This window comes from Podarcis filfolensis (genome assembly GCF_964270895.1).
Source record: "Podarcis filfolensis genome assembly, chromosome: 6".
NCBI lineage: Eukaryota > Metazoa > Chordata > Lepidosauria > Squamata > Lacertidae > Podarcis > Podarcis filfolensis.
Genome location: NC_139609.1, coordinates 60,361,041 through 60,385,935, shown reverse-complemented (window position 1 = coordinate 60,385,935; position 24,895 = coordinate 60,361,041). Strand labels below are relative to the sequence as shown.

The 24,895-nt window shown below is 43.0% G+C and overlaps 1 protein-coding gene across 3 annotated transcripts in view; it reads right to left on the bottom strand.

Annotated features, from left to right (window-relative positions):
- The window catches only part of RASSF5 (Ras association domain family member 5), a 104,769-nt gene that overhangs the window by 40,251 nt on the left and 39,623 nt on the right, over nt 1-24,895 (bottom strand). The window contains exon 1 of one of the 3 annotated variants that reach the window (XM_083617144.1): nt 3,674-4,547. The exons of the other annotated variants lie outside the window; for them this stretch is intronic. Within the exon in view, the coding sequence (XP_083473270.1) occupies nt 3,674-3,793 (120 nt within the window). The 5' untranslated portion in view covers nt 3,794-4,547. Of the gene's footprint in view, nt 1-3,673; nt 4,548-24,895 lie in introns of those variants that run through there. 3 annotated transcript variants of the gene reach the window in all.

The following is a 24,895-nucleotide window of genomic DNA, read 5'->3' as shown; positions in this document are numbered from 1 at the left end:
GAAGATTTTGATCTTTCAGATTGCCTACAGACATGACTCAGTCAAAGCCTTTTTTTAAAGGAAAAATGGCAGCAGATGAGGCAGGTTATTAAACTAACCTAAAGAAAAATCCCTTCTGGTTCACAGGAAATCCAAAGAGAATAGTTGGGTGGGGGGAGGAAAGAAGCAGGAAAAGAGGAGACTGTGGCCTGCACTGTGGAACAGCACCAGACCACGTGGCAAGAATAGATCTGTAAAGTATGCTTGCAATGCTTTTTAGAAAGATGAGCCCATAACAATTATTCTTTCTGGCACCGAAAGGGCACAAAAATCAACTGAAATACATTTCTCCACAGACAGAAGCAGACGACCACTGAGGTATGACATCACTTCCTCCTCTAGAGCTAAAAGCAGCTTTAGGCTCAAACTTCTATGCAAGGGATTTCACCCAATGCTTGTTTTACACTGATCCAAATCTTTCAGTGCTTTAGGGTTCCTTTTCCGGTGCAAAACTAGACTCCTGCCTAAAATGTCTTTCCGTTAGACAAACCTAGCTGGCTGGTGAACCAACGTAGTACAGAAACAATCCTTTCTGTGGGAGTGACTTCCCTCTTACTGCTTCAGAGTTATCAACCCTGATCCTGCTTCAGTGCCTCGGTCACCATGTAATGATAATGAAGGGGAAGGAGAGGGTCACTGCGGGCAGAAGAACCTGTTTACTTCCTTTTTATAAAAGCAAACAAGTTCACTCTAGTACTGGAGAGACAAGAGCCAACTGCCCAGGTTAAAATGGGCTTGTAAAGATGTGAAAATATTCTTGAAGTCAGGGACATTGTTGTGCGCAAGAGTGTAGCCCTACTGCTATCTTTTCCTTAAAAAAATAAATGACTTCATGAGCACTCGTGTGGCTAAGCAAAGTTTCAAATCCGCACCAGGATAGAAAAGTATCATGGACACTATCCAGAATATAGCTGGGAATGTCACACTGATGTGGATGGGTGTGCATGTACAATTTGTCATAACAGCATGGATCTGAGCCGACACTTAAATTTTCCATGGTACAATTTATCATAATTTGCAAAACTAGTTTTAAAATGATGGGACATGAAAGGTAGGGGTGGAATATGCCAAGGCAAAGAAGCCTCTATTGCCTCCAAGTCCTTGAAATCATATCATAAACACAAATATATTGATAGAATTGGAACAACTGCAAATATGTGCCTAATCTTCATATTGTTTCATAGCATTCTCTTTTGGAATAGATATAGTCCTGAGAGTATCACAGGCGTCCCCTCACTTATGCGGGGGTTATGTTCTGGGCCATCGTGCACCTAAGTAAAATTGCATAAAGTGGGGAGCACCCTCTAAAACGCCTCTAAATGCCTATTTCCCCCAGCTCTCCAGCTTTATCTCTGCTCCCTCTCCAATTGGTACCAAAATATCTAGAGTTGAAGCTATGGGACCAACTGGAGGAGGCATGGGAAAGCGGTGGCAGCGATGGCTGTGCTACCTTGCTCATCAGCTATTAGGTAGGGAGGCTGAGCAGCTTAAAGAAAGTCCCACTGCACCTCAGGTGTCTTTGGGGCTTCATCCGCCCTCGGCGACATCCTCTTTGGGCTCCGGCGGGTCTCCTTTCAAGCTACAAGGACTCTTCAGCTCTCTCCCACCATTTCCTGGCATGATTCTATTTATTTATTTTCCAGCACCATGCCTATATGTGGTAGCATGCAAGTAGAACATGCCTAAGTGGGGGAGGAGTGCTTGTATAAGGCTGAACAGTATATGGTTGTTGACCTCTTGCTAAAAGCCTAAGCCTGAAAGTCTAAGCCTCAGGGTGAAAGTCCAGAGGGAGGCAACACGAGAATGGGCCTTCTCTGCAGTGGCTCCCCGTCTGTGGAACGCTCTCCCCAGGGAAGTTCACTTGTTGCCTTCACTATACACCTTTAGGTACCAGGCAAAAATGTTCCTTTTCAACCAGGCCTTTGGGTGATCCGATTTACATCCCCATACTCTTTTAAAATGTGGCTCTTTGGAGGGGGGTATTATTGGGTTACTGCTTTTATTTTAATTTTATATACTGTAATCTGTTTATGTGAACTGCTGAGAGACCTCCGGGTATAGGGCAGTATATAAATTCAATAAAGAAGACGAAGAAGAAGAAGAAGAAGTGATCCTTAAAGATAAAATGTTAAGTATTTTTTTTATAAAATAAAACAGAACATTGTTTTGTTTCAGATACGGTATTTTTTCTGTTCAAAAGTATCCAGCTCTAAAATGAAACCTAAATTTAATAGAAATATGCTGACATTTATCTGACTCGTCTGTTAAAGAGAAATGGGTGGTTCTCCATCAACGTGTTCATTAATATTTTATATAAAAGCATTAGGAGTGGCAGGGAAAAAAGTTTTAACTTTTGAGATTGAGCATTATAGACACAACAAAAGCTTATGTATTGCTCTTCTTGTGATCTTCCTACTGGACCTGGGGACTGACACAGGTGCTAGGACCCAGGAGACACAATCCTGAATCATCCCAAAACCCTTCTTGGGCCTTTTTTTTTTCTTCTTCTCTTCTTTCTTACCGCCCCCCCACCTCCTGCAACAAAAAAGCTTGAGTTCTGCAAAGTGTTCATTTCTCAAAATTATGAATATTTATGACTCTACCAGCTAAACAGCTTCAGCATTTACTTTCACTGTTCTACCCAGTAACTATAAGCCATTACTTCTGGAAAGTTCTGAGCACTTAATCCTCAGAGTAAGTGATCTCGCTCAATGCATGTGTGCAAAGGAACCCATTAATTTCACAACTGTCCCCTTTTCCTCATACATGAGTAAAAACCACTGTGTTTTAACTGTCACACATACTAATTTGCTGCCGCATACGTTCAGGAAATATGCAGATTACAACACGGGAAGCTGGATTTATATTGCTCTTTTTGTGGCAATTTTAAATCTCCATGATTTAAACTGAATCCACCCTGCTAAGCCTTCATTTAGTCATTACAGTCACTGCAAATACACTGCATGGTTGAAGCAAACAGGGCAAGATCAGCTTAATTCATTTTGTTTTGTTGTAACCTCATAATTCTAAAACCCATGTAAAACCAGAGGAGCAGACAAAAATTTCCCTCATATTAGATTTACATGACTATATGGAGAAGTGGAATATGCCCATCAGCTCTGAGAATCATAATTACATGTATATGCAAGTTAGCCAACAGTCTCTGACTCATTATATCCACACCAGGATAGAAATCTTCCAAGCAATAATGCATTTTTTTTAAAATTAAACAAAACAGTGATACAGTCTCACTAGACTTAATGCGCTGACGATACAGTTCAATGTCATTCAATCAGTTTAGCAACCGATCTCACACACCCTTTGAGAAGGTAGATGTTCAGAAATATTACATGTGAAGGACAACTACAGGGTCTCTGTGAGACTGCTGTTCCCTGAATGTCAGAGTTAACAGGTGTCAAAGTCAAGCACTTGGGCGACTATGAAGAGATCAGAGTTTGAAAGACGGAAATGACATAAAGATAAGCTTTCAAGCCATTGCAACTGAGCAAGGCTACCCATGCACTGCAAATGAACGAATGCCTCTAGAATATCATTAAATGCTGATAGCTAGAAATAGGTTTTGCATACAGATTCTTAGGGGGGTGCGCTACAGAATTGCCATACAGCTCGTTACCTTTGCGGCAAATTTGCTCTGAGCGCTCCTAAACAAGGTGGTCCTGGCTGTGAAAAAACAGTCCTCCAAGTCTTCATCCAAACTACAGTAGCCACTGCTCATGCTGTTGTCGACCGTCATCCGAGAGGGGATCCCGGGTCCTGGGCGCACGTGAAGCCCTCCAGTGAGCCAGAGAGCCAGGTAACCATCGGATTCTCCGCTCACTGCGGCAGCAGCGCTGTTTCCCAATCCAGTTCCAGGCAATCACAGCAGCAGCAGCAGCAGCAAGCAAGCAAGCACGGCTTCAGCCTCTCCAGCTCCCACTTGCCATGCTTTGCAACAGTTTTCCTCTGCTGAGCAAACCCGGTGACGTCTCCTTTAAGGGAGAAACGAGCCTTGCTGGGGATCACCTCTCCTCTCTTCAGCCACCAACCTCCCTTCTCGGACTAAGCATTGCCAGAAGTGGAGAGGGTGGTGCCAGACCCCAAGGGGCTTCTCTGCTGCTGCTGGTGGTGGTGGTGGAAGCTGCTCACAAACTCATTCCCCATCCGTGGCTTGGTTCTCCTGCCTGCAGCCCACGGAGGCTGGTTGCGAGAACGGCATCACCTCCCTCCTTCTCCCCCACCCCTTCCTGCTTGCTTTCTGTCGAGCAGAGTTGAGCCACTTCCTCTTGCAAGATTTCTCACGCAGTTTCTGCAGCGGGTTCTTAACGGGGAGGCTGTCAGCATCTCAGCTGATTTTGATTGGCACCGTTTGAGACACACACGCAGAGAGAGAGAAGTCGAGTTACACCATCAGGGGAGGAGACAGCCTGCTCCTAGCTCCTCAGTGTCCATAACAACATTCACAAAAGGTAGGGACAGAGATGAGAGCAGCTGATTAAAAATATATCACTTAACCAACCTCCAATGCACTGCTCTCCAGGTGCATATCCTTTGGTAATTTAATGCATTCCTTATCTTGCACGAAAGCTGTCCAAAACCAACCTCATCCATTTCATCTTTGCCCAGAAACTGCTTTAACTAGTTTTGGTAAAAACAAACAAACCTTACAGTGGTAAAAGCTAGGAATGGTCATGGGGTGTGGTGATGCAGAGCAAGGCTACTTAGAAGTCTACAAACAGCACCTCCCATTCACTTTTAAAAGTAGAAGTTAAACATCTATTGGAGATTTAAAAACAAAATACTAATCTCTAGAGACACAATATGCCACCTGTCATGGTGGTGCTTCTACACTCAGTCCCAGCCCTGAAAACTAACCAGTTGGATTGGTGCAAAATGAGAGAGAGATGGATAGATTCCCCTAGCAACACACCAGTGAAGGAACCAGCCAGTGCCTCTTGTGTTCTGCAGCTAATTTTAGAACAGTCAGGATGATTTTTCAGCATAGCTGGCACAAAAAGAAATGGCAGTTTTGATCATAACCTTAGCAATCGCCATTCATCAGGTTAGACTTTTCCATTTGTCACCTATTGCTATGTTAGAGGCACTTGAAGCACAGTTCTTTTGAGCATGTCAGAAAGCCCAGAATATTTTACTGCCTTTGATTTCTCAAGGTTAGGCTGAAGTCCTGCTCTGAACCACCTTCCTTCCTTCAGCATCTGAGCCACCAGGTTAACCGTCTCCAAGAATACTGGCATGTGCTTTGAAACAAAAGCCTACCCCCCTGCCCACCCCCACCCCCAAATTCTCCACAGGCTACCTGTCCAGTTACATAAAGTTCAGCATGTGCCTTCCTTTGCAAAAAACATCATTTTAAAATGTGTCTGCGGTCACTCTCCACACATAAGTACACTCCCTCCGCACAAGCTGCCATGCTCCTCCTTTCCCACTTGTTTGCTTCCACACCTGACACCTAATAATGCTGTAGAAGGGAAAGATATGTCTCCCAGTGCAGCAGGGTTAGCTGCCACTTCTCACTCCTGTTTAAAGGTAAAGGGACACCTGACCATTAGGTCCAGTTGCGGACGACTCTGGGGTTGCGGCACTCATCTCGCTTTACTGGCCGAGAGAAGCCGGCGTCCAGCTTCTGGGTCATGTGGCCAGCATGACTAAGCCGCTTCTGGCGAACCAGAGCAGCACACGGAAATGCCATTTACCTTCCCGCTGGAGCGGTACCTATTTATCTACTTGCACTTTGACATGCTTTTGAACTGCTAGGTTGGCAGGAGCAGGGACCGAGCAACGGGAGCTCACCCCGTTGCGGGGATTCGAACCGCCAACCTTCTGATCGGCAAGTCCTAGGCTCTGTGGTTTAACCCACAGCGCCACCCGCGTCCCCACTCCTGTTTAAGGAGAGCCAAATACAGCTCCCAGATTTGCTGCCATGGAGCTACCCACGCCCACCCCCTCCACCTTCATGCCAGGCGGGTCCCAGTATCCTGAACTTAGTGCTTGGATGCATTTTAAAGGAGAAACTAAAAGCACTCTCTCCCATTCTTTAACTTCCCTAAGAAATTATGCTTACAATATTTATGAAATATAATCTCATTTTTAAAAGCCGTTTTGAAAATCTAAGGAGTCTTAACACAAAGCCTTCTATAGGATCTACACGGTTACCACGAGTGGAGGCTGGTGCAATAGGGAAATGGAGCACTGTCCCGCCAAACTCAGCCTGCCCCCAACCAGCCCCCATCTGCCTGCCTCCTTGCTTGCAACCAGCCCAGTGGGTGACACTGGATGCCAGCCTCCTCTTCCTCCTCAAGCTCACTGTTGCCCATGTAGAACTCAACAGGGAGGAGGATGGGACAAAACCAGAATTAGTTAGCTCCATCTATCATTGGCTCCAGCTTCACTTGCTATTGCCTCTGGCACCACCTGCTGTTGGTCTCCCTGCCTTCCACCCTATTAGTCCTAATAGGCACCAGCCTCCACTGGCCACCACTTCACAGCTAATCGCTCTTGCTCAGAGAGCAGGTGTAAAACGGTTCTTCAGCATCTTGCAATATTATGGTTATACTTTGACAACCAACAAGAACCTGTGCACTAAAGCAAGACACACCAGGGCAAAAAAAAATCAGTAAGTCTGGTACACATTGATGGGATAGTAGTGGCTATACAGGAAAGAAATATTGAATTGATGGTTGACAGCTCAATTAAAAAGTCTCAGTTTATACTGTGCAGCTTCTTTTAAAAAAGGCATGTGGAACAGGGTCAAAAATGCAATGACCAGTATCATGATGCCATTAAACTAAATCTATGGTATTGCTATATTTGGACTACTGCATTAAGTAGTGAAGTTTAACTGCCTTGGGGCCGAGGAATCTACAAACAGCCATATTTTCCCAAATAAACCTGCATAGGAGTTGAGGCTTCTTCACAGGCCTTTCTTTGAGCAGTGCCACTTTCAGAAGTTAAACATCAATCCTTTTCAATAGCAGTGCCCAAGTCATAGATCCCTCCCCCAAAAAAGATACATGTGCTGGGTTGCCTTCCCTGCAATCTCTAGGTGCCAGACAAAACCTATCATGTCCTCCCATATCGTTAGCTGTTAGTAATGTTTGTGACTCTTGTTGCCTTCGCTGTTTATCAGATTTCACTTGGTTTTACAAGTTGATCTCCCCTGCCTCAGATTGTATAATTAGTTTATCTTTCATATTTCTATCTTTCAGTTTTTCCATTTTGTATTGTAAGCTGAACTGAAGCTACATCTAAGAATACAAGGAGAACCCTGCTGGGTGAGGGTCAAAGCCTATCTAGTTCAGCATCCCGTTTCTGACAGTGGCCAAATAGATACCTATAGTATGGGAAGCCTGAAAGCAGGGCATGATGTTTGTTTCCCAGGACCAGGTATTCAGAGCCATGCTCAGTGGCGAAGCTGCATGCTCCGCTACTGGGGGTGGTGGAGATCAGGTGGGGGCGTGGTGTGCATCATGGGGGTGTGGCACACCGCCCATGAGGGAGTGGCGCACCGCCTGCAGGGACGTGACACACGTTCTGGGGCGCGGCACACTGCCTGTGGGGGTGTGGCGCCCAGCACATGGGGGTGTGTTGGAGATGTCCGGGGGGGGGAGCACCGCGATGGCACCCTACTGAAATAGTGGTGCCGGGGGCGGTCCGCTCCCTCCGCATCTCTGTTCCTCCACCAGTGGCCATGCTGGCACTGATTCTTCCTGTTTTCAATATTTTAAGCTGTCCTGGTGTTTGTTAATTGAATAGCAGTAGATTTGGGATAGACAGAATAAATTTCTTCTCCATATATAATAAGAGACAGTGTGGTGTAATGGTTAGAGTGCTGGACTTTGACTTGGGAGGCCAGGATTCGAATCAGCCTCATGAAACTCATTGTGTGACCTTGGGCCAGTTACTATTTCTCAGCCTAACCTAACTCAAACGGTTGTTGTGAAGATAAAAGAGAGGGGAGAACCATGTACATCACCTTGAACTCCTTGGAAGAAAATGTGGCATATAAAATTTAATAAACATACAAATAAAATGCATAACTAATACATGCAAATCACTGCCACAAAATGCGGAGAGGAATATGGAATCAACCCCTATTTGGGCATTCACCTGACTGCAGTCCCACATGGGCAGGCTGGGGTGCCATCTTGAATAAAACATTGTGAGGGCTCAGGTTAGCCCTGCCCCACATAATTGATCACATGACGCAGTGCACACACACCATTTGAATGGGAATGCCCATCAACTTTCTGGGGGCCCAACCACCTGAAATATTTTACTATGGGGGCCGAAGCCCCCACAACCCCCAGGAGTTGGCTCCTATGTTGGCAGGCTTGTCAAATGTTTGGGGAGTCTCTGCACACAGAACAGATTCCCTGCTTCAGACTTTCAAAACAAGGATGGTAGCAGAGCTAGGTCACTGGCGATGCAATGGCAGGAGTCGGGCCAGCTGCTCTCATGGTCGATATGATTGTACTCATAGGGAACATAATGCCTGAAAAGTGTGTCATGTAGTTTTTTTATGGGGATTAAACATAATTGACTGAAGTGAGGTATATCAAAGGCTATGATAGCTAAAGAAACTGTCCTTGTTCTGGGTCAGTGTACCTCTGAATACCTGGGGACAGTGGAAGAAGGCTGCTGACTTTATGCCCCCTGCTTGTGGGCTTTCTGGAAGCATTTAGCTGAGCACTGTAGGCGGCAGGATACTTGAGTAGATAGATGGAGCCATGACCTGATCCACTTCTTACATTATTAACTGCAGACTTTTATCTACAAAACTGGGCTAGGTGTGAAGCTGGAACGTGCTATGACAGTAAAATATCACTGGTGCAGATGCAAGGAACTTCTATAGGGTTTGTTTTTCAAAGGAGGAAGCTTGTATTGTTGTTTAAAAAAAATTCTAAGGAGTTAAATAAGTTATTAGATGACCAGATAAGAAGATACACAGTATTTAAGCAAAACTTTATGTAGAGATTTCTAGAATGCGCAAGTTGACAAGAATGGCACAGCTTGCAAACTTGCACGAGCTTGTCATCTTCCTTGGAGCAGCCTGGTTTCTCATGTTCTCAGCCTTGCATTAACAGAAACTCATCAGCTGCAAAACACCCACTTCTCCCATACACAATTTGCATTGTTGTTATTATTTCTAGTTTACAATCCCAACCTGCCACTCCTGCATTTACAAGTGCTTGCTTTGCATGGGATGTCCCAACCACTTTGCCAGCTCAGCAACACTAAAACAATGACATTACTCCGGTGCTGCACTTTATTTCTTCAAAACAAGCTTTATATTTATTATATGTCTTATTTATTTATATCTTTAACTTGCTCTTCAGCAAAAAAACCTCCCAGAGTGGCTTACGTACCATTAATGAAAACAAGACAGCCCCTGTTTGCTGGCTCCCAATCTGAAAGTTATGACACAAGAGGGAAAAGTGATGGGGAGGGAAGAACGGAGGCAGAAGAAGTTCAGGAGCAGGAGCCCAGTGGAGATTGTCAGCAGAGCTGATGGAATGGGCCCTGCTTCCCATCACTGACACAACCTGCTATAATAGCTGCTACCCAGTGATAATGCCATCCACTGCTGCAGGATTAGTTGTTGTGACTGACAGAGGCCCCACCTGTCCAAGCAAGGTTTCCACTTTCCCCCATTCAACCGCAGCCTTGGAGTGACTTTCCACAGATCAAAATCAGATTAGGGTCATCAGTTTTAATGCTGGCACTTCAATCACCACCACCTTCTATTAGTTTGCTACACCCAGGAGAAAACTGAAGATGCTGATCAGGTGTATGTGGCACATTAACTGAAGTTTGACAGCCCACGTCCTTTCCAAATTAGTCAGAGTTGGTCACCTTTCCAAGCCTCCTGAGAAATCACTTTATAACTCCACATCTTAAGACCAGAACAGCAAGCAGGTGAGTGTAGGTGTTTCAAAATGACCCAAGCTAGCAGTTAAAAATATCTAAAGTGAAGACTTTTATTCAAGCCAGAACATGAAAGCATGGGCATTTAGCAATTAAATAAAACATATTTCTAGCTAAATGCAAATGTCAATGTAGGAGAATGGTATGAGTCATAGCTACTGAAGTAGAGGATGAAGGTCCATGATCCAAATTAAGCTTCTCACTTTGGCAAAGTCAAGACGCAATATGAGCAATATTCAGATGTGACTAACTGTGTGGATCAGACCTAGATGCATGGACTGTACAAATGCAGGCCTTTAATCTATACATACCGCCATCAGCTGAGGCAGCAAGGGGTCCTGCTCCCCACCACATGTAGCCAGAACACAGAGTGATGTGTGAGTAAGGCTGGGAAAGTCACAGATCAAGGTGAAGATGCCCTGGTAGCTTTAAAATCTGCTGTGTGCATATAAAGCTAAATAAAGACCTGCCAAGTTTGACAGGAAGGAGAAAGAAGACAATACTCAGCTTTCCCCCCTATTCCTCCCTCTACCCCACATGCATTTGCCTTAGGTCAGTGGAGGAAGTGGGGCTAGACTGGATTTTTTTCAGACCTGTCCCTCATTCTTTCAAACTTCACCCATCTACCAAACCCTGAGAAGGGGGTCAGAAACACCGCCTGTGTACACTTTATGGTAATGATTACCAGCTTAAAATACAGCTGTGCCGTTCTATACTCGATTTGGATTGAAGATGCAATATTTCATAAGTAACAACAGGATAGGTATGGATTATCTGCATGCACTCTGCTTCCCAAACCAGCAGTGGGAGTGCACTGGGTGCAGAGTACACAATAGTGTGTGCAAATTAATAAATAATAATAATAATAATTTGTTTATACCCCACCCATCTGGCTGGGTTTCCCCAGCCACTCTGGGCCCAGCCACTCTTTCCTCCCAAACTAGCATTTGGAGATGCTATGCTCTTGTAGCCCCCTACAGGGCAAGGGAAAAAATCAAACCAAAGAATCGGGACAGGAGCTTTATCATCTCAATATGTACATGGGGGAATCACCCATTTTAAAACACCCCTATGTCACTATTTCCCAGAATGGCCCAAGCTAGCACATGTTGGAGAAAGCCTCTGGTCAAACCATTTCCCTGACCATCACAATCTTGACTTGGGGATGCTTTCAGTCAAGGAATCCCATACAGGCAAGTCTTGAAGGGGCTGGTGTAGGACTCAGGATTGCTGCAGGATTCCCAAGAGGTGGCTGCAGGCCAAAGTGCCCTTTCCAGAGTAAGCTTCTTTATATACGCTTTGGTTACCTCTAGGCTTGACAAGTGAATGTGCCCTTTGTGGGGTTTGTTGCCTTTGAAAGCTTCTCTGAAACATTAATTAGCTCAAAGTGCATCTGATCTGTTAATTACCGGAAAAAGCCAAAGCGAGCATATTATGCCAGTTCTAAAACAGTTAAGCTGGCTCCCCATTCACTTCAAGGCACATTATTTTTTTTAAAAATCCCTCAAGGAAGTTCATCTCCCTTACCAGCCTTTGCACAGAGTCAGGGGAGATCCAAATCCCACTCATTGTCTAAGGTTAGGCTATGGGCAAAAAGGAATATGGCCTTCTTAGGGACAATTCTGTTCTCACCTATTGAATCTGTTAAAAATGTTCCTGTTCCAAAAGTCAGTTTCCCCTACCCTTTCTTTCTTTCTTTCTTTCTTTCTTTCTTTCTTTCTTTCTTTCTTTCCGAAATGCAACTGAACAGGCTGCAGTCTGATGTGGAAAATATGAATAGATTTCTTCACCTTACTTAAAATTGTCCCTGTCCAAAATGTGAAAGCAGGGGATGGAGTAGGCCAGGAAGAAGGTTTCATGGCAGATGATTTTAAGGATAAACATCAACAGAGAGGAATGAGTAAAAACAAAACAAAAACCCTCTCTTCTACATAAAGGTCTTCTGCTTCAGACTGTGGCCTCCAAAGCTTCCTCCAGGGAAGCAGGAATACATATGCAGATCAACTCCACAGTTAATTAGGCCAAGAATGACATACCTATATGACTGGATACTGGACAAGAGACAGATGTTTCAGGAAGTCATTTTTAATGGACAAAACACCTGACTGCCTTAAAACTCTCACAGTGTAGACCCAGATAATTTTAGATAACAATTCACCATTTCAGAAGTGTATGCTTCCCATAATTAGAAAATCTGAATATGCTAACATGTTTAATGTGCACTGCCTGCCTTTCTCTCTCACACAAGTTTTCTTGAATGCAAGCAGCTCCATTTTGTAAGATGAGCTGTGTGAAGCACACATTTCTGTCAGAACAGCTGTGCAGAATTTGGCAAAGGCCATTTGAAGACAGTGCTGTAATGGGAATACACCATGAGAAGCTAACTCAAAACTAAATTAAGGCTTAAAATGTGTTACTTTGCTTTCATTTCCAAACATCCAGGTTGGTAAATCTATGAATCAGCGCTGGAACATGACTAAGATTTTTTCTCCATGGAAGTATATCAAGGTTGTAGCTAATCCACATTTAAATTTTAATTGCATCAAAAACATGAGAAAAATGGCAGACAAAATGCTTAAAAAGGTGACAGCTTTCAAAGACATCATATTTTGGCAAGAGTGTATGAACATCAATAACCTCTACAACTTGCAAAAGGCTACACAATTCATGTCATGGTGGGATATTAGAAAGAGCATGTTAGCCCAATTGCAGTGCTTCACAAAGACAGTATGGTTAGTACACTAGGGCCACATGTACACCAACCATCTTATGGGATAGTGTATCCCAATTACAAGCCATATTAAGATATGAGGATGAAGCAACAACTATAGCAGGGGTGGGGAACCTGGGGCTCATCAGACTTTGCTGGTCCACATCTTCCACCATCCCTCTTCATTGCCCAAGCTGGCCAAGGGTCATGAGAGGTGCCACCCAAAAGCATCCGAAGGGCCACAGGTTCAGCACTCCTGAGCAATATGAAATATCCAAACACTCACAGCAAGAGAGCCAAGCTGTTAAGAGCCACATAATACTGCAGAAGGCAAAACAATCCTTCCCAGTTCCAGCTATGATTATCACTCCATACAGCAAGTAAACCAGTGGGCACATTTCAAATTTTGAGAGTATTAAGGGTGCAAGTCACAAAATAGTTGTAGAGCAGCAGGGGAATGGCATAACGTCAAATGGTTGCCATGGGGAATGTAGCACAACAAAATTAGAGAGACAGCCACCAGCAGCAACCTTGTGTTTTACACGGGAAGTCAGCGATGTCCCGCTGGTCCTGATTGTGGAGATGGCACAATCCTGATTTTACATACACTGATGCTGTCACCAGCTAGTAGCAATAGGGAGCATTCCTCAGTACCAGAAAATATATAGAAAGTAGCCACACCACACTCTCATTTCACAGAAATCACTTAGAAGGTACATGCACAGTTTTGCCCCCTAAACTTTCTTTCTAGGAGGGCTAGAGAATTAGGGTTTGCTTGTTTGTTTTAATGAAAGCTCAGAGTCTGAGGCGCCAGCCTAGGGGCACCAGTGAAAGCCTTTGTTTCTGAAGGATGGATTATGGTTGCCATCTTTAGATGGTAAATTTTAAGTAGCGCATGCATGCCATCCATGAGATCAAATAGCTACATAAAAGAAAGTCCCAGGCACCAATAAGCATGAAAGCTGCAAACAACAGTTCAAAAGCAGGGTTCAAGTTTCAGAGCTGCTAAAATAAATCAACTTTTCAGTTTGAGAGATGAGTAGACATAGCACAGAATATGTTCATAGGCCTGGGCCACAATCCAATATTGGGTTAAATATGCTTAAGCCCTCTGAAATCAATATGGTTCACAGCAGCTGAATGATTGAGGAATTTTCTTTTTTTGGCATCCAGCTTCCTCTGTATGACCATGTCCTCCAAGTTATTTACATTACCAACCATCACTTCTACTGTTCTATTTTTTTTAAAAAATAATATTTATTAAAATTTCAAAAAATTACAAAAATAAAGAAAAATAAAACAAAAATACAAAATACAGAAAAATAAAAGCAATTAAAAACAAGTCAGTTTTTCCATATCTTGTCTTTCATTTGCTTGTTTCCTTGACCTCCTCACACCTCCCTTTTTTGTATTCTAGTTCAATTAGTTAATTCAGCAAATCCTTTCCATCTTTGTTTTTATCTTAATAATTTATCTTAGTATATTGTAATTTTACATTCTCACCTGTTAACAATCCATTTTTACATACTCCTTTGTAACATTACTGCTGAAACCACATAACTTCATTCCAGCATCCTTCTAACATTCCTTAATTTTACAATGTTTCTGTAGATAGTCTTTAAATTTCTTCCAACCTTCTTCTACCAACTCTTCTCCCTGGTCTCGGATTCTGCCAGTCATTTCCGCCAGTTCCATGTAATCCATCACCTTCATCTGCCATTCTTCCCGGGTGGGTAGATCTTGTGTCTTCCAATACTTTGCGATAAGTATTCTTGCTGCTGCTGTAGCATACATTAAAAAAATTCTATCCTTCTTTAACACCGATTGGCCGACCATGCCCAGGAGAAAGGCCTCTGGTTTCTTCAGAAAGGTATATTTAAATACCTTTTTCATTTCATTATAGATCATCTCCCAGAAAGCCTTAATCCTTGGGCACGTCCACCAAAGGTGAAAGAATGTACCTTCAGTCTCTTTACATTTCCAACATTTATTATCAGGCAAATGATATATTTTTGCAAGCTTGACTGGTGTCATGTACCACCTGTATATCATTTTCATAATATTCTCTCTTAAGGCATTACATGCCGTAAACTTCATACCTGTGGTCCATAACTGTTCCCAGTCAGCCAACATAATGTTGTGTCCAACATCTTGTGCCCATTTAATCATAGCAGATTTCACCGTTTCATCCTGAGTATTCCATTTCAGCAGCAGATTATACATCCTTGACAGAATCTTAGTTTTGGGATCTAACAGTTCTGTTTCCAATTTTGATTTTTCCACCTGGAAGCCAATTTTCTTGTCCAAATTGTATGCCTCCATTATTTGATAATAATGAAGCCAATCTCGCACTTTATTTTTTAGTTTTTCAAAGCTCTGCAATTTTAATTTATCTCCCTCTTGTTCCAAAATTTCCCAATATTTCGGCCATTTGGCCTCCATATTGAGCTTTTTCTGAGCCTTCGCTTCCATCGGTGACAACCACCTTGGGGTTTTATTTTCAAGTAGGTCCTTATATCTTGTCCAGACATTAAACAATGCTTTCCTGACAATATGGTTTTTAAACGCTTTATATGCTTTGACCTTATCATACCACAAATATGCATGCCACCCAAATACATTATTGAAACCTTCTAAATCAAAAATATCTGTGTTTTCAAGAAGCAGCCATTCTCTCAGCCAGCAAAATGCAGCTGATTCATAGTAAAGTTTAAGGTCTGGCAGGGCAAATCCACCTCTTTCTTTTGCATCAGTTAGTATTTTAAATTTTATTCTGGGCTTCTTGCCCTGCCAGACAAATCTAGAAATATCTCTCTGCCACTTCTTGAAACAGTCCATTTTATCCAAAATTTGCAGTGTTTGAAACAGAAACAACATTCTTGGCAATACATTCATTTTTATCACAGCAATACGGCCTAGCAATGAAAGCTTCAAATTTGACCATATTTCTAAACCCTTTTTCACTTCCATCCAACATTTTTCATAGTTATCCTTAAACAGATTCACATTCTTCATTCACATTCCAGCTTAGTAGTTGCAGTGCCATGATGTACTTACTCTGATTTTCCTCCAACCGCGCCAAGTGTTTGCTCTTGTTCTGTTGGTGGTGTTAATGTCACTTTCTCTGGACAGTCCAGTCCGAAAGGTAATCTTGCTATGTCCAGTATTCCTCTTTTTGGTGATCTTCTGTCCAATGCTTTTTGTTCTGGTCCTCTATCTAATGGTCTTTTGTCCAGTGCACCTGGCTCTTTTCCAAGTTCTTTCTGCAGATCTTCTCCGTAGTCTTTCAAAAAAATTTCCTTCTCCTCTACTGATCTTATTTTTATCTTTCTTCCTTTGAAACTAAAGGATAGGCCTTGGGGAAATTCCCACCTGAAGATAATACTATTCCTTCTCAGCAGGACAACCAAATCTCCGTAGTTGGACCTAAGGTCCAAAAGGTGTTTCGGAATATCTTTGAATATTTCCACTTTCGATTGCTGTATTTCCAACGTCTTCTTGTAGTGCAGACCCAAAATTTTGTCTCTCTCCTCTTTAGTTCGGAGGGTGATCAAACAGTCTCTCACCCTGCTCTTCTTCCCTCCTCTTCCAAGTCTAAAAGCACTCACAATTTTAAATTCTTCTTGATCCAGATCCAAATCCCAAAAGTCTGCAAATTCCTGCATGAGAAAGTCTATCAAACTGTCCTTCTCTAATTCAGGCACGGCTCTGATCCTCAAGTTCGTTTGTTTCTCCTTAAGTTCAATCATAGAAAGCGTTGACCTATGGTCCTCAAGTTGCCTCTGTAGGTCTGGAACACTCTTTGTTTCCAATTGTGTTATCTTAACTTCCACGGCAGCAGCTTTTTCCTTAGCTTCCTCTATGGTCTGTCGAATCAAAGTAGATTCCTGTACCAGTTTCTCAATAGTTTCTGTATTAGTATTCACCTTTTGTCCCAAGTTATTAATACTTATTGTATTTTGGTCAATCTTAGTTGATGCAGCATCCACTTTTTTACTTAACTTTTCCAATGATTCATTTATCTTACTTAATGCAAGAGCTAAAGCTTCTTCTGATGACATACCTCTTGACTTAGATTGTGTAGGTACAGCCGCAGATGAAGCAGAAGGGCCAGATGCTGATGCTCTTCGCTGCCAAGATTTCCCAGACCTCGTTGTTTTGTCTTGGAGCGACAAACCTACTTTTTCTTTCCCATCTGCCATAACACTTAAACGAAAAGTCCAAGGTCAATCCCACGGCCAGACAGTTTATTTTGAAGTGGAAAATTCCCCTGCTCCAATTGTTGTAACAATTTCAGCAACTTCCTCTAGGGGGACACAATTGCAATTTGTACTTATTATATTACAAAGTAACACCTTTTAAACCCCCAACTCAAGCAGAAAAAAAGAAAAAAGTCAGTTTCAATTTTCAGTTACTTTCAGTTACTTTCCCTTCTTTCTAAGATCAGGAGAGGACAGCCAAAAACAATGTATCTCTCTTGCGGAGCTAGCTGTCAAAGAGTGATCTATTCACAAGCAGTGCGCATTTCACAGTACGGCAGTCTTATTGTCCATTGGCAGCCCGTTCCCAGGTTTTGAACGGTAGATTTTAACTTCCTTCCCTCTCTCTTGCAGGTACATGTAGTCCAAGCCTCCCCCCCCTTCTCCTGCAACCAAGGGGGGTTTCACCTATTTTTGATGTTGGAATTTTAGTCCTTTCCGATCGGCTTTCCAAGGCTTTAGCTTGCAGCCTCTTTGCTTTAATCTATTTACAAAAGCGGAAGGCGGACTTCCTGTTTATGCCTCCCCGCTTCGGTGCCAAACTCGGTGCCAAACTCGGTGCCAAACTCGGTGCCAAACTCACGGGTAGTTGCTTTTGAAGTCGAATTGTCCCAGGAAAAAGTCAGCGCTCTCTGGTAACGGCTGTGCGGCTTCGCTCCGTGGAAGAAGCAGTTGACTCACAGCACCGCGCCACTTGCCCCGCTTCGCTCCGGAGCCCGTAGTCGGGTTTCCCCATGAATTGGGGGGGGTGCAAAGGGTGCCCGCCGAGTCCCACGCTCACAGGCTTCACCCGCCTGTGATTTTTGAAGGGTCTCCACCTTCGCCGTGGCGGTTCAGACCCGATTTCCACAGAGCGGGTCCCTCCGAATCATTACCGATGGCGCTAACCATCCCCTAACTGTCCCACTTCTACTGTTCTACTACCTTGGGACAACTGCAAAAACACCTCTGCAAAAAACCTTTTTCATACTTCAGCTGGTAGGCAGAACACACCACTATCCAGCAATACAGATTAAAGAGAGTCCTAAATCAGACAATTACAACTGTGTAAAAATCTATATCACCCTCATAAAATGCTGGAAGATTCATGACAGATTAAAAAAAGGACAATGCAGTGATGGCTACCAACTTAGAGATTTTTTTTTAAAGGACTGGACATGAAATTCATGAAGGAAAGAGCTATTGATGGCTACTAGCTTCAATGGCTATGTTCTGCTTCCACAGTCAGAGTACTGTTTCTGAATACCAGTTGCTGGAAACTACCGGAAGGGAGAGGGCCCCTGTGTTATGGGCTTGTTTGCAGATTCCCCATAGACATCTGAGTGGACACTGTAAGGATGTTGGTTTAGAAGGGCCATTGGCCTGATCTAGCATTCTCTTCTTATGCTCTTAAGAACACGTGAAACCAGACTCAAAAGAAGCTTTGAAACTTTGGGTGAAGAGAAACATACAGTATAATCATAAGTGGAAGTGGTTTTAACACATTCTCTACCCTCAAAACAAATGCCTCAGAATGCTGCATATGAGTGTTCAAAATCCCTTTCACCAAACTTTAACATGCCTGCAGCTTTGTTGAAGTGTTTGTCAGAAAATGTGTCTCCCTTCAGAGGGAGACAGGAGGCCTGCACACAAGGCCTGCCTCCAACATTCCTGGATATGAGCTCCTCTTCAGACGTATGCATGCTTAATGTCTGAAGAGGGTTTCCAAGTGTATTCTGCTGATCTCCACATTTGGGAGCTGCCTCTGAAGCCTACACACCAAGGAACGCTGGAGGGTGGGGCCTGCATGCCACCCCCACATGTCCATGCATAAAGTCTTTGTGCGTTGAGGGGAACATCCGAGCAAGGCCTGTCGGCTCGCCCTTAGGACACATAATTTTGCTCACATTTCAAGTACCGGTTTTCCAACAGCTCTTCAGCATCAGATCCTCTTGCGCTGGCAAAGCCGACAATGTGGCACAATCTCTCACTGATTTACTCCAGTTGGCATCAGTGGGACTAAATCTGTTTTCAGTTGAAATGATTAGACTGAGTTGGGACCACAAGGGCCTTTCCAGGCAATCAATCAGTTATAGAAGTGCAGTAAACGCACAGCTGTTACTCATTTGCTGTGGAAACTCCAGCTGACTTTCCTGACAGCACTTACATTTACCGTGATATTACACACTGGAGCACCCAAACTACAATATGGGGAAACCCAGTAGTCCTACCCCAGACAGGATGATTGCTCTCAGTAGCTTAATTCTTCTAGGAAATACCTGAAACATGGGAAGGAAGATCTGTCTGTCATGGAATGGCTGGATGCAGAAGGGTGGTGGGAGGCACCAGCTGGTGAATCCCTAAGGAAACTCCCAAGAGAAGATGGCTCAGAGCCAGGGGATTGATGGTGGGACAACAATGAGTGGTCAGGGGGAGAAAAGGGAACAGATGAAGGTGGTGGTGCTGGAAGCTGAAGAGGTAACAGGGTTTAGTGAGCAGGAAGAAGCTGTGACAATCCAAAATCAGAGGCAGAAGAGGCGGCTGGGGATGAGGAGGGGCAAGAGGAAGAAATGAGTCAGGCTGGTGAAGAAGCCAAGCTGCCTCCCCCCTTGCCGTGACTAGCTCCCCTCCCTCCTGGTCTAACAGAATCTGGAGAGGTATGAAAAGGGTGGAGCAAAGACAGACAAGACAAAGAAGCCTCAGATTGCTTGGGAATGAACTGGGGGAGGAGGAGACTTAGGGAGGTGTGGGAAGGCAGGAACCTCCAGTCCTCCTAACTACCTTGTTGGGGCAAGAGCTACTGGGAAGACCTCCTGTGCTCTCTAGGCTTGGCCTCCTGAACTGTTTGTTTCTTTGAATTAAGAGTTAACTTCACCAACACTGTGTGAGTTATTACTGACCTGCTCCTGGCTCCTGCCCCTGACACTGCCTCTCTCCTAGATAACTTGGGGGGGGGGGAGTTTGGCTGTCTGCACCCTGTTGGTGAACTCTGGTTTAGGGTATGCCTCCTTAAACCAGACCTATGCTCAAACTGTACATTTGTGAACGAATTCTCATACTACGAATGTTGCAAGCCTACAGTAACCTCATTCCAAAGGAATCAAATCAAATCCAGACAAGTGTTGTGCCCCCAAACTTCTCATATCTCTTGGAAACATGGGGTGAACATAATACTATTATATAAAAACAGAATTGCCTAACATACTTTCTTTTATAGGAAGGCAAGGAAATTAATGCACTGTAATCATCAGTTGCAAACAAGTTCCTATGTTATATCACTGGACAGCTGTACAAAATTGGGAAGCAAGGCATAAGTTTATAATAGGACAATGTTAATCCATAAAAGTCTTCTCCCTGAGAGTTTGAATGGAAATGAATCTTGATTTATTCAGGTCTTTGATCAAGGACAGAACACCGGCTAATATTAGGCTGTACATCAGAACAATATGCAGATATGAGAGAGCAAGTTTCATATCTTCTGACAAGGATGAGTTGGTCACTGCACCAATGAGTTGGCGCAAAATGGATGACAGAAAACAAGGCACAGTCTTGCTGCTCAAGAGTTCTTAAACTAGCCATCATAGGAAATAAAGCCTGATTTGCACCATTCACCCTTGAAATGGACTCTCTGCATTTGTTGAAGCTGCTGGCATTTCCTCCTTCCTAGAGTACATTTGGCAAAGAAGGCTCCTCCCTCATGGGCTGGACCAGGCAGCACACCAAGGAAGTGTCAAAATGATGAATGGGAATGCCTCACTGCCTGTGTTTTTATTATTGGGACCATCAATAATGTATTGACTGTTTTGTCACCCTGAAGATGAAACAGACCGTTTTAATACACATTCTGCTTGGGAAGAATCTCTGATATGCTAGGAACACACACCAGAATCTCTGCATATGTATGTATATGGCTCCCCTGTGCTGTCAAAACAATTCAAGTCTCAATGGTAGTTCTATTTAAAATTTTATTTTAACGCATAGCTTTGGGGAGGGAGGAAAGGAATAGGAAGCAAAAAACAAAACAAAAATCCCGTTGCAAGCAGTTGGTTATGTCTAAATTTAGGTTCTCGCACAGTCTCTCTTTGCTTTTCAGAATGATTGCCAGGTCTGAACTTTCGAACTGAACAAAAATGCAGAATACAGTGTGAGCTCAAAATATATGAGAAGCTTTTCTTAGCCTCATTTGAGATGGAATTAGAATTTACAAATCCACAAAGCACCTGAAGTATCAGACTCCATCAGGGTGTATACTCTCTGCTGAGACCCTGTGGCAGGGATTGCTAGCTTTTTGGGGCCCATGGGCGCATTAGAAGACCAGAGAAACTGTGAAGAAACACATGAATCACAACCAAGCACAAACCACATCCTATTCTATCAGATACAACATGATGTTTCTTTCAAGCCTAATTTAAGCAGAGGGGAGCTGCATGGGAGGGGACCTCATGGACATCTAGACATCTGAGGGTGCCAGGTTAACAACCTCCGCACTATGGGTAGAAGAAGGTAGTGTTGAAAAATCAGTAGAACAATCTGTGACACTTCAGTGATTAAACAAAAAATACTTATTAAACCCTTTGGAAAGATTCAGGGCAAAAACGTATATTGGGGTATACATAAGTGTGTGTGTGTGTGTGTGTGTGTGTGTGTGTGTGCAAGTCCACACATAAACACACACACAAAAGCTGCAAAAAAGGCTAATGTTATTCTAGGCTGCATCAACAGAAGTAGAGTGTCCACATCAAAGAAAGTCGCACTACTGCTATTCTATTATAGGCACCACAGTTTTCGAAAGATATTAACAAGCTGAAACATGTGCAGAGGAGGGTGACCAAAATGATCAAGGGCCTGCAAACCAAACCTTAAGAGGAATGGTTGAGCAAGTTGGTTATGTTTAGCCTGGAGAATAGAAGACAGAGATGACATGGTAACCAACTTCATATATCTGAAGGGCTGTCACAGGGAAGATAAACCAAGCTTCTTTACAGCTGCTCAGGAAGGTAGGACCTAAACCAATGGAATCAAATTACAAGAAATGAGATTTTGACTAATAGGATTAGTTTTTTGGTGGTAAGGGTTGTTTGACAGTGAAATGGTCGTCCTTAGAAAGTGGTGGACTGTCCCTCATTGGAGGTTCTTTAAACAAAGGTTGGATGGCCATGTGTCAGGTCTTTAGCCGTGATCCCTCCCCTCTCTCCTTCCTTCCTTCCTTCCTTCCTTCCTTCCTTCAATCCATCCACACACACACACACACACACACACACACACACACACACCAATTCACAACTACTGTGTCCCTGAGATTATGCTGCACCAGCTATCTTCATAAAATGAGTCCAAGGTGGAAAAAAAACTGTAGAAAACCATGAATTTAATAGTCCTGGTATAATGGATTTTGACATAAACCATTACTGCTGAAAAATTGAGACAAAATTACTGGAGATAAATAACCTGAAAGAAATGTCATGTTGGGGCAGGAAAATTGTCAGTACATATATGTTTTTCCAGATTGCTGTTAATGGTGAACTGTAGACTGCTATGAATTTCACATCAGTGACTCTAGCAACCAGATTTAGTGCCCAGCGCTGAGCCACCATCTTCCTTGGTCTTGCTACACAGAAGAGTATGCACACAACCTACTGTCAACTTACACATCATTGCTTGCCTTCTGGCAATGACAGACCTTACATATAGGGGTCCTTTCCCATTTTGCCCTCCTGACTGATTGTGGCAGATGCACCCCATTACATAGGCCAGGGATGAAGGACCTGTGGTTCACCAGCTGTTGATGGACAACAATTCCCATAATCCCTCACCAATGGGTATTGCTGGCTAGGAGTGATGGGTGTTGGAGTCCAACAACATCTGGAGAGGCATACGTTCACCAGCCCTGACTTTGACCACTGCTGGTTATCAGAGAGAAGCTGCTTCATGGAAGTGCTGAGTAGTGAGCTTGAAGGTGCTGAATGATGTGCATTCTTGGTGACTCTTCTCTAGGCTAATAATACTCTGGAAAGTCTGGCATCATTACAGCATCTTCCAGAAGTGATGTAGCACCACTTGACTCAGTCTGATGTATAATGGCTGGGTGGTTGAGCCATTTAAACTTTTTTTAAAAAACAACACAATTTCATTTTATAGTTTTCATACATTACTTGCCCCAGTCTTCAAAAGAAGGCAAGGTAAACATGTACGATTAATTAAATAATAATAATAATAAATTTTATTTGTACCCCGCCCTCCCTGGCTGGAGCCAGGCTCAGAGCGGCTAACATCATATAAACACAGTACCCATAAAAACAGGCATCAATTAATTAAAATACATCTTCAAATTAATTCAGACAAATTAAAATCTGGACAAATGGCAGTTATCAGGTTAAGACTGAGAGCGGTTAATACTTGCCAGGACCAACTGTTTTCAGTGATCACATAAGGACCTGCGAACAGGCTGTAAATAGATTAGTTGACTGAAGTGACTTAATAGAAATTACTGGTGTAATTCTTACTGACAGCAAAAGCCATGACAGAAAGTGACACTCATTACCTTGGCCAATGAGTCAATTTAAATCACCAAAACTGTACAGTTAAAAACAAAAACAAAAAAACAAACGTATCAGCAGTTGAAGCTCAAATATCATTCAGTTGAAAAGGACCACAAATTTAGCCTTCTGCTATCAGCTTATTATTGTTGAAGAGAATTTTTCTTAGTAGTAGCAAAGATTACAATACACTTAAGTCAATTTTTTACATCTGCAACCAATGTTCTGAAGTGGCAACATACCGGTAGTTCATGATATTGCTTTAGGTACAGTCAATAATACAGATGTTCTGAAATCTGCATTGTGATCTCAGGCACATCCTGACACACCAACTCAGCGCTTAATATTTGATCTTGCTGTGTCAGCAGAATGATAATGTACTTTTAATGGATATTCTCGTCTTCCTGAGGAGAACTGACTGTCTGAGGGGAATCATAAATCATTTTGCAGCCATATTTGATGACTTAGAAATAGAGGTGGAGTCATCAAGCTGCCCATATGTGTCTACTCAGAAGTAAGCCCCACAGAATTAAATGGGACTTACTCCAAGGTATGCACTTTACTGTGGCCTGAAGCTCTTGGCCATACTTGTACAATAAATCTGATACCATATTAATGAACTTTTGATTGTTGGAGATAATTGTCATTAGCTGTTCTGACAACTATCAAATAAACTTGACATCCACTCTGCCGGATGGGCTCTACACAGAGAAACTCAACAACAACAAAATCTATTGCCAATTTTACCTGTGTCTGTCTCTCTCACAGTCAAATATAAATACCTAAAGGGGATGTTAAATTTTAAAAAGTCAAGTCCGACCACCTTGATTGATGTGAATCACATTGAGACTAGCATAGTAGTATATGAGGTGAATGTTTGTAATTTAAATTAGGTATGCCCAAGGAAGAGTGGTAGTGAAGGAAAACAGATTTTTGATCTATCCTGAAAATCTCAGTATCTCAAATGGATATATTAGGTGAAATATGAGACTCACACTGGTTAAAAATCCCAAGCAAGTCATAGGTAAAAAATTGTACAGGTCTGATCTTATGTTTCTGCTTCCAAACACCCACAGCTTCAGATTCAATTCTCTTCAAACCCTCCGCTTTCCACAAATCGTTGCGTGCTTGATCAGATAAAAAGATCCCTAACTGGCACAGTGGTAATAAAATATTATGAGATGCACATAGCTGAAAGGCATTGCCTGCCTATAAAAGGCATCTACATGTCCTGGAAGCTCCTTCCCAAGCCACAACTGCACCTGGTTTTTCAATCCCACTCCTACCTGTGATCTTTAAGGCAGTCAGGTATTGCTGCAATAAGCACCAGCCCAACACACAAGATGGTTCTTGTTGTCCCAGGCAAGTCTTACAGTATATAGTATGAAATAAAGCAGATGGATACAGACTGGAAAACAGACATGGGGGAG